At 41.5% G+C, this 10,099-nt stretch overlaps 1 protein-coding gene across 1 annotated transcript; it reads right to left on the reverse strand.

Annotated features, from left to right (window-relative positions):
- Positions 1-1,449: 1,449 nt before the first annotated feature.
- Positions 1,450-8,790, reverse strand: LOC134405522 (vomeronasal type-2 receptor 26-like). The gene is made up of 6 exons (XM_063136767.1): positions 8,648-8,790; positions 7,669-7,960; positions 5,320-6,183; positions 4,382-4,609; positions 2,973-3,099; positions 1,450-2,348 (listed from the first exon to the last, which is right to left on the reverse strand). Exons 1-6 carry the CDS (start codon positions 8,788-8,790, stop codon positions 1,450-1,452), a joined length of 2,553 nt encoding a protein of 850 aa, XP_062992837.1.
- Positions 8,791-10,099: the final 1,309 nt, after the last annotated feature.

Here is a 10,099-nt window from a genome sequence, read left to right on the forward strand (position 1 = left end):
CAGGACTGTTTGTTTAGTCTCATGTCCAAGTGCTAAGTGGTTATGGGTAACAATTCTCATAATTCTATATCTTTATATAAGAATTGGACAGGGTAGCCATTCAAATAGATAATATCTTCAAACAGAGAACAGTCCTCTAGTAGGGATGTTGGATGTTGCTTCCACATTCCCTTAATAATAAATGCTAGGAGGCTAGGAAGAAGATCCTTTCAGGGTCCATCTTACTGCACTGTAAGCAGCCCAGATAATAATAATAATAATAATAATAATAATAATAATAATAATAATAATACAACTTCTTAGCAAAAAGCTGGAGATCCCCTTCTACATAGAGATTTAAGCAGTGTTGCCTCTTTGTTACATCTCCCATGATGCACCAGCAAGAATACCCATCCTTCAGGTTGTATAGTAAGGATACAAGGCCTTGGTGGAAAGGAAAATCCACTTTGCTGAGATCTAACATCATAAGATTTCACCCTACCTGGTATGTCTTCACTAGATGAAATGGGCAATCTTCTCACACTTCCAACTGATGCAAATTATCTGTGCTTGTCAAGAATGACTGTGATTTTGCTTTGATCACAGCATCCACCCTGATGGCCTTTATGCAGTACTACACATACACAACCTTTTGGCAAAGTCCAAGTTGGATGCTTCAAGCTGTGAATTAGCAGCTAGAGACTTACAGTTTGAATCAAAGACCATTCATTCATTTATTTGGGATATTTCTAATCTACCCAGTAATTAATGTTCTCTGGGTGAATTACATCCAGTTAACCATGAGGACCATGGTGTGATTCTCTAAGATGATACAGAGGGGTGGAGGGGCCACCACACATGTCCAGCATGGCTCCAGGTATGCAGCCATCCCATCACCTTTTGGGCCCATCGCTGGATAGCTAGTTCCTGTAGCATGACCCACTTTGAAATCAGTGATCAGGTTGGAGTCAAGTGGTTGGGGAAAGGAGGGACGTTTTGGGGCAATCGATGGCCCACATTTTAGAAATTGGCATCAGAGGGCCCTATCCAACAGAGCTTGAATGTTCATTTAGGTGAGAATGACCTGGTGTTTTGCAACTTTGTCATCACAACAGAATCAGTTCAGAAGTGATCCAAGCATGAGCCCATATACTCCTGATCTCATGACAGCCCTAGCTGGGGTGAACAGGAATGTACAAATTCCCTCTTTCCTTCAGGTGTGGCAGTACTTTGTACCCAGAAATTAGGCACAACATATCATCCCTTTATTAGGACACCCAGGGTGGATTAGCCAAGTGTGTGTTTGCTGGTTCTATCCAGCAATCTATAGGAGCTAAACAGATGCCTGAACATAGACCTACTTATTTGCTGATTGCAAATCCTTTTTGTTAATATTAAAGAAAAGGTGTGACCCTTATACCCAATGTGATCCATCTTCTCTCTTCCTTTATGGGGCAGTAAAGAGTATTATTAATTCCTCCATATTAGCTGATCCCTGCTGTTCAATTCAGGTTTCAGGATGATTATGTAGCATTTTGGAAAAAATGTACAACCTAGTAATCCTACACTAGAGGCCAAAATGGAGAAGATCTCCACAGCCACCATGTATTTCCCTCTGGTGCTCAGGTAAGAGGGAACAAAGGATAACCAAACAGTGCAGAACACCAGCATGCTGATAGTGATGAATTTGGCTTCATTGAAACTGTCAGGTAATTTTCTGGCTAGAAAAGCCACTGTGAAACTGATAATGGCAAGACATCCCAGATACCCCAAAACACAATAAAACATTGTATCTGAACCTTCATTGCATTGCACGATGATTTCTTCAGCCAGAGCATGCATGTCAATGTCCAGGAATGGAGGTGCATTACAGAGCCACACAACACAAATACTGACTTGAATAAGGCAACAGCCAGAAATAATAGGAATTGCCAATCTTTTCCCTACCCATTTCCTCACCCTGGATCCAGGCTTGGTGCCCATGAAAGCCAGAATCACAGTGATGGTTTTTGCTAATATGCAAGAAACAGCCACTGAGAAGACGATACCAAAAGTTGTTTGACGTAAATAGCAGGTCACTGACTGAGGCTGGCCAATAAAGAGCAAGGCAGAGAGGAAGCAGAGCAAGAGGGAATTTAGCAGACAGTAACTGAGGTCCCGATTATTGGCTTTGACAATGGGAGTGTTCTGGTTCTTAATGAAAATTGCTAGTACCAAGGCTGTGATCAGAGAAAAAGACAAAGCCAAGAAAATTATAGTAATTCCCAATGGTTCTGTGTAAGCGAGAAAGTTTAGGGCCTTGGGAAGACATTGTTTTTGGTTTCTGTTGGGAAACTTATCTTCTGGACACTTGAAGCAATCATCCATGTCTGAAAAATACAACAAATATAAGTTGAGCTTCTTTTTTAATGTATTGTAATCAATGAAGTGAATGGATGCTTTTCTTTTATTCTGCCATCAAACCATCTTTCTTTGAAATATTGCTCCACTCAGTGGAAGCTAGTGGCTCTGATGTCAGTGAGAGTCCTTTAGAGTTTCGACTGAAATCAAAGTGGATTCACTGCCACACTAACATCAGAGTTACCAGCCTCTACTGGCTCCACTCTAAACAAAACCGAGTCACTGAAGAGTAGAAAGGGAATTATCATGTACAGTGGGTTCCATTTCAAAGGCACTATTCCAATAATTAGAAGCTTTCTCATAATTGTCTCTGATCTCAAGTAAACAGATACATTCCCACAATAGCTTCACAGAAAGCAAAAACAGTTTAAGAGCAGAATGTCATGGTTAGGTCAGGGGAAATACAGCACATCAATGAATTTCATAACAGTGAACATTATGGCTGTAGCTAGATGTAAGGTTTATCCCAGGATTGTCCTGGGGTCAAACCTGTTCATCTAAGTACCACACAGGGCATCCAGCGCTCAGGCAGGGACGAACCCTGGATGATCCTGGGATAAACCTTAGGTCTAGCTACGGCCTATATCTCCTACCTTTCTGGTCTGAAATCTTTCCATCTGAACATGGAACACAGTCATAGCAACAAAATGGCTTCCCTTCCTTCTTTTTTCTTCTGTAACCTGGATGGCAGTTATCATTACACACAGCTAGGGGGAGCACCTATCCATAAAAAAAAGGGAGAATACATGACTCTTCTACCATGGAATCATAAAATCTATGCATATGACACGGTATCTGGCAATAATCAATGGATACAATCAACAATCAAAGAGGAGAATCATGATCGTACTTCTTGTTCTAGCCCCAGAGTCTCATGCATTGTAAAGACTCTGCCTAGAGCTTATACTTTATATTATGCCACATCACAGAGAGAAAGCCTGTGTGAATGTAGGCTCTGGATACCCTGAACCGATCAATACATGGATAGGAGTAGTAATTTCTTTCCATGTGCTGATTCTACCCATATTCAAAATGAGTAAATAGGGATAAGGTTACTTCAATATGGGGAGGACATGCAAGGGAATCACTTCCCTGAACAGAAGGGATGAGGAGGTATCTAGTAGGGATGTGCTCCGCTTCTAATCGGACCGGTGAATTAGAAGCGGAGCGGGGTGCTTTGCCTCCCCTTAAGGCGGAGGCGAAGAGGATTGGGGGGCCGTTGGAGTGTGGCAAAGAGGATCGAGTTGAAGGCGGATCCTTCACCTCGATCCGGAGCTCCGCCGGAAAGGTAAGTGGGGTTTACCGGGCCCTGCTGCTGTCGCTGTCGCCCATGTGGCGACAGCGGCAGGGCCCGGTAAACCCCCCTCCTCTCCCTTACCTGCCTCCGTCCACGGTCCGTCGGCTTCTTCAATTGAGCCCGCAGTTCAACCAGGAAGTCTGGGCTGCACGGTCCAGACTTCCTGGTTGAACCGCAGGCTCAATTGAAGAAGCCGACGGACCGCGGACGGAGGCGGGTAAGGCCCCTCTCCCCCTTGGTCCCTTACCGGGCTCTGCCACCATCGCGGCGACGGCGGCAGGGCCCGGTAAACCCCCCACCCTCCTCTCCTGGCCTTACCTGGCACAACTCCCCTCCACTGCAGAGCTCTGATTCGGAGCCGGAGCTCCACGGTGAAGAGGAGCGGAGTATGGGCGGAGCAGCGCGGAGCGGGCCGATCCGAAATTTTTGGATTGGCCCACGGGGTGGAGCGGGGGGTCCGTGCACACCCCTAGTATCTAGTTCATTTTGAAAATGTAAAAAATGGTGAGATGGACAATGCTCCTGAATGTGGGCTTCAAATTAGGTTGTAAAGGAGTGATTTCAAAGAGAAAAAAATTGATTTCAATAATAATTCCTCCATGTAATAATTTCATCTTTTAATCACCTTGCACAATGGGAGGGATAATTCAAGTTCAATAGCAGAACACTTCCCATTTAACTTTTTCTCTAATGCCTGAATCCCACCTGATTAAATATACTGTGCCATGTGATGGCCTCCTTATTAATGGTGAGCTCTTGATCTGGTGAAGCCTGTGGATCCATCCTTCCTACTTTCATTCCTAAGAAGGATTTATTCGGGAAAGTAACCCAATTAATAATATCCAAACCAGATGCTAATTCACCATTTTCATCAAAAGACACCAAGTCCCCAGCACTGTTGTTAAATGAGATCCTCTGCAGAATTGCGTGAAGCTAGAATAAAAAGAGGTAGAAACACATTTTTTTTTAAAAAAAAAATGCTGTAAAGAGATAGCAGTGGATTAAAAAAGAAAGAAACTGGAACAGATACAATTACTCTAATGTTTATAAACAGCAGGTGCCAGAAAAACCTTCCCTAATTAGAGATGGATAAGAAATTCTCATTTCCCAAATCTACACGCAAACCAGAATAAAGTTATACAGCAATATTCACATTTTCAGAATTTTTGACGCACTTTGCAAAGAAAAAATGCATATATTCCAGAAAAACACACATATGCACATGCCTATATTACATATACTATGGAAATATATACACAAAAACACTTTATTTTGGGGTAGATTGCTTTCAAAAATATACATGTTTGGAAAAGTACATATAAATGTGCCTATATTTGAGAAGTGCTTACAAGTGTGCATACATGTTGTGAAACACACATAAAATATGTATGTATTTTCCTGTGGACTTTTGAAATAATATACATTGCAAGCTCATGCTAATAGAGGATCGAACTAACATTGAAACAAAAGTGAGACATACATACATACAGCCATCTCTCCACCTTCTTCCACATCCTACTGTTCAGCAGACCAGCAATAATAGCGCCAGTCCTGATATTAGCCAACAACCAATGCTGTGAAGCGAGGGGTATCATAGGTCAGAATAGCCATGATAACAGAGTTGTTCAGATCTGAACTATTACCTGCCAAGGTTTCACATTTTCAATGTCCTGTCTGCCTCTTTCCACTCTCCATTTGGGTATGGATATAAATGACAACATCTTATGTAAAGCATGTGCTATGGCGTGGACTGCATTATAGATGCTGTAGCTTTGGCCAGTCATGGTCATTTCAAATAAAGTCCCAGGGAGGTTCTCCAGCCTTTCTTGCCCAGTGCAAGTATGTCTGCTCTCCTTCCCCTCATCAGAATCAGAAAATGAACAGCCAAATGCCTCTTCCCAGAAGATCCTGATAAACCCATCTCCTTTGGGTGAGTTAGGATCTAGGCTCTGAAGGAATTTTGGAAAACACAGCAACTCATTGGAATGAATTGCAAAAGACAGCATGCCATGGAAGACATGTATCTCAAAATCCCTCTGCACTTTCTGCGATGAGAAATCCCAGTGGGCTGTCATGATCCACACTTTAGCGATAGATGTCTCTGCAATGCCTTGGAATATTCCATAATATATCAACCATTTTAGACATGTCGTGGTCTGAGGATCAGCATTTACAACAAATGCATTGATACTGGAATTAGCTATTGCAATGATCATGCCCAGTATGGGTTCTAATGAATGGAAGGTCTCTAAGATGTCAGATAGGGAGGGTGTTTTTACAGTGATCCCTGTACAGATCCCATGTTGGGAAAGTATTGGTAATAACCTCTTCTCAAACTGTTCTCCTTTGTCATCATCTGCTGCAATGATTCCAACCCATGTCCACTGGAAATGAAGAAGGAGCTGGACTATCCCTGAGTACTGACATTCTTCACTAGGAACCATTCGGTAGAAGGAAGGAAGGTGCTGTTGAACATTCACTGCTGGTGCTAATACACAGTAGGCTATCTAAAGAATGACAACACACAAAACACTCAGGCACATATGCATATTATGAAAGAACGCTAAAATGTTTTTTTCTTTGCCTTGATATGTTCTTCAGAAATAAACAAAGACCATCTTCTCTCTCTCTCTCTCTCTCTCTCTCTCTCTCTCTCTCTCTCTCTCTCTCTCTCTCTCTCTCTCATAATGAGAACAAAGGAACATAAGAAGAGCCATGCTGGATTAGATCAAGTGTCCATCTAGTCTAGTACACTGTTCATACAGTGGCTAACCAGTTATCAATCAGGAATCCACAAGCAGGGCATGGTGCAACATCACCCTCCCATCCATGTTCTCCAGCATCTAGTGTATACAGGCTTGTTGCCACTGATACTGGATGTTGCACTTAGCCATCAGGACTAGTGAAAGTTCTGAGGCTGTATTTGCAAGATTGTTATAATAACAATCAGGTCTAACAGTCAACGTGGTGGTCCCACAAGGTTGTGAAGCACTGCAAAAACAGACAAGGTAGGGGTTTCTACATATGAGGGGAACTCCCAAGATATCTTAATCACCCACATATTTAGTTTTTTTTAACAGTTTTTAATGCTTTATGTGTGTTTGTTCTGTGTTTTAGAATTTTAAATTTTGTATACTCGTTTTTATCTTAATTTTAGAATTTCTGTAAACCGCCCAGAGAGCCCTGGCTATGGGAGTGGTATATAAGTGAAATAAATAAATAAATAAATAAATAAATGAAGAAAAATATTAGTGGGCAGGTTTAAACAAGAAAAGAAAAGCTCCCAAAATGGATCAGTAAGGACTGTATGTGTTCATTGGCTGCCAGGAAGCACTGAACATTAAGAGCATAAGTAAAATGGGGGTGGGGGGAGAGAAACAAAGAAAAGAAAGCAAGGAATATTTTGGGAAATTGGCCTGATCAAACAACCTAACAAGATTAAGGTTGGACAATGTCAATTATCCCTTGTTTCAAATCCCCTCCATTCAGAGATTCTGTATACTTTTAAGGCTATGATTTCTTTGAAGTGAAATGAGCGTTATCATTGAGCCTATAGTTTAAAACATCCTGGAATTGGGACAGGGGAGAGACTATAAGGCTTGAGGTGTACACTGTGAGGCACACATTACTCAACCACAATTCCCATTCCCAAACTCCCCCAAATATATAGGGAGGATGGAACTTCAAATTTAGCTAGCTATCTAGCTATCCCACATCCTGCACCATATCATACAGGTTAGAGTCTCAATGAACAGCTTTCTGCTCACCTAGTCCAGTACTGATGCAATTAATAATACTACAGCCCCAAACTACTGGGGCTCAGGGCTAGGGATAAAGGAAGCTACTCCTCTAGCTTCAGAATTCATCTGTCTTCCATCACTGAATGGATTCTCAATTGTTTTTCTCTTTCTCCCCTGGACCACCCTTCCTCATGAGCATCCAGCTTTTAATTCACAGCTGAATACATCCCATTGGCTTCGTGCTCTTTCTACCTGTGGGATCTTGTAGATACCTAACAGAGTAGCCATTTGAAGAGAGATGTCAGAGTCAAGACTTCCAATGACAGCAATCAGGTCATTTTGCTTGTCACACTTGAAGTTTGGAACGATCCTTTCCCAGGCAGATAGAAGTTTCAAAGTGTTTTGATGAGTCATTCTTGAATTTAAATAACTGTCAAAGATGTGGAATCCCAGGCTTATATTTGGTAGGATCTTGGGGTTCTCATTAATCTCTTTCACAGCAAATACCAAGGACAGGACGTGCTGGTAATTTTTGGGTGTTGCTCTAAAGAACAGGTTACATTATGTTAATACATAGTCTTAGTACACTGCTATATGAAACAGATATCAATAAGAAATCTGTTTGGGAATATGTCACTGCACACATCATCACAGCTACACATATGTTAAGATTGAAAGCCTCAGATAAGTAGGAGTAAGATACCAGACTAAGAAACACAGGGGCGGGGGTAGGGATGAGCTCTACTGTGATGTGGAATTAAATATAAATCACAACGTAAATGCAAGAACACATAAAGGCAGAATGAGGATGAAATAGAAAGGCAATTGAAGAAGGCATGAAGAGATTCTATGTAACAAAGAAATTGGTGAAATACAGAATTGGCAAAAGGAGGCAGAAGCAAACTGGGGGTAAATAAGAGCATCATGTAGAAAAGCATTCATACAATTTGAATAAGTGTAATGAAGCTAAACACCTATTTAAAAACATATAACATGCAGGTAGTTGTCTAAAGATGTCCTTGGAGGTGGGAAAGGTTGTGGCTTGGATGCAGAAGGCCTCAGCTTCAATGTTTTCTATGTCCAAGTAAAAGGATGTCAGATTACTGGGCTGGGAAAGACAATGCCTGAAGAGAGGGAAGTCCCCATCTGCCACCCCAGTTGCATGTGCCTAAATCTAAATCCAAACCAGTAGAAAAATGAACTACTTCATATTATGGGAAAGAATCCTTACATCAATTCATTTACAAACTTTGTTTTGGGGTGTTCAGAGAAAGAGATTTTATCAAATAGGCAGTCAAATTGTGTAGCAATCTCTCCGATGCTTATGTCACCTGTCTGAGAATACTTGTATGGGATCTGGAAGAGATCAGTCATGGTACACATCACCGTGTGTGCCCTGCATTCAGTTTGAGGTAACAGCCACAGGAACAACAAGAGCCACAGAAATAGTCCTTCCGTAACAAACATCAATCTGGAGAACATACAGTATGTCCAGTTTCTGTGGCTCATCATCAGCCACCATGAGATTGGTTAACAGGCCCTTTCCTTCAATGGCATATGATTCTTCTAATAAAGTGAAAGACAAAGCCATTGCAGTCCTGCCTTATTTCAGCATTCAAATGCACAGGGATTTTAATATAAGCATTCAGGCCATTATTGATTGTGTTCCTGGCCTCGGAAAACACATATGGGAATTTCAATATGGAGTATGAATCCTAGTAATTTGAGATAATTGGAGGGGTCAAAGTCATCTCACCAGATTATTGTGCAGTGTGTGACACAATATGCAGGAGAATTGAAAAACATATGCTTGCTGAATCTCATCTGACAACTTTTCTTTCTTCCTCAGTGACAAAGGGGAGGAGGGCCAGATAAGATCCGTATGGGCTGAAGTAAGAAATGGCAGAATAGTTTGTGCCAATCTACATTTTATCTTAAATATGTAGCAAGCAGCTGCAGCTGGTTCTTTTCTTATTGAAAAATAAGCACAGGGGACCTGATCTAGATTGGGAGTATAGCATCAAGGATTGGGGGCTTTGGCCTTTCCCCCCTGCTGTGTTCCTGATCTGAATCGGGGCCCACCTGCAATATACACCTCCATTGAAGTAAACTGAAACCTTTTTTCTGATGCAAATTGCAGGCATGGGTGGGTGATCGTGATTGGGAGCAGAGAGGTTAAAGCACTCCTTCACATATACAACAATATGGGGCCATTCTGAATCTGCCCCCCCCCATTCCTACTTTTTAATAACAAAAAAGGAGCAGACCTAGTTCCATGCTACATATTAAAGGTACCAATGAGTCTGAAACATAAACCCTGAAACAGAAGGAATGGAGAATAGAACACATTTGGGGTAGTTGGGACAAACTCACAGTGGTGTTTGGGTAGTATTTATCAGAATCTGCTGAGGGTCTGCTTTTTGCTGAAATTCCCAGATACTTCCTTCTATTAAACGAAATATAAGATTTTGATCACCTTGAAGGATGCATTTGCACCTACTTACAGTGATAAGAAAAGGCTTGTGAACCCTAATGATACATTATAGAAATTAGATACCATGATAGTCTTTGTGTATTAAAACCAGTCCTTTTCTAAAAATCCAATAGTGGTTATATTAATTATGGCTCTGCACACACACACACACACACACACACACACACACACATACGAGTCACCTCAGAG

The sequence above is a fragment of the Elgaria multicarinata genome, chromosome 11, assembly GCF_023053635.1.
Source record: "Elgaria multicarinata webbii isolate HBS135686 ecotype San Diego chromosome 11, rElgMul1.1.pri, whole genome shotgun sequence".
NCBI lineage: Eukaryota > Metazoa > Chordata > Lepidosauria > Squamata > Anguidae > Elgaria > Elgaria multicarinata.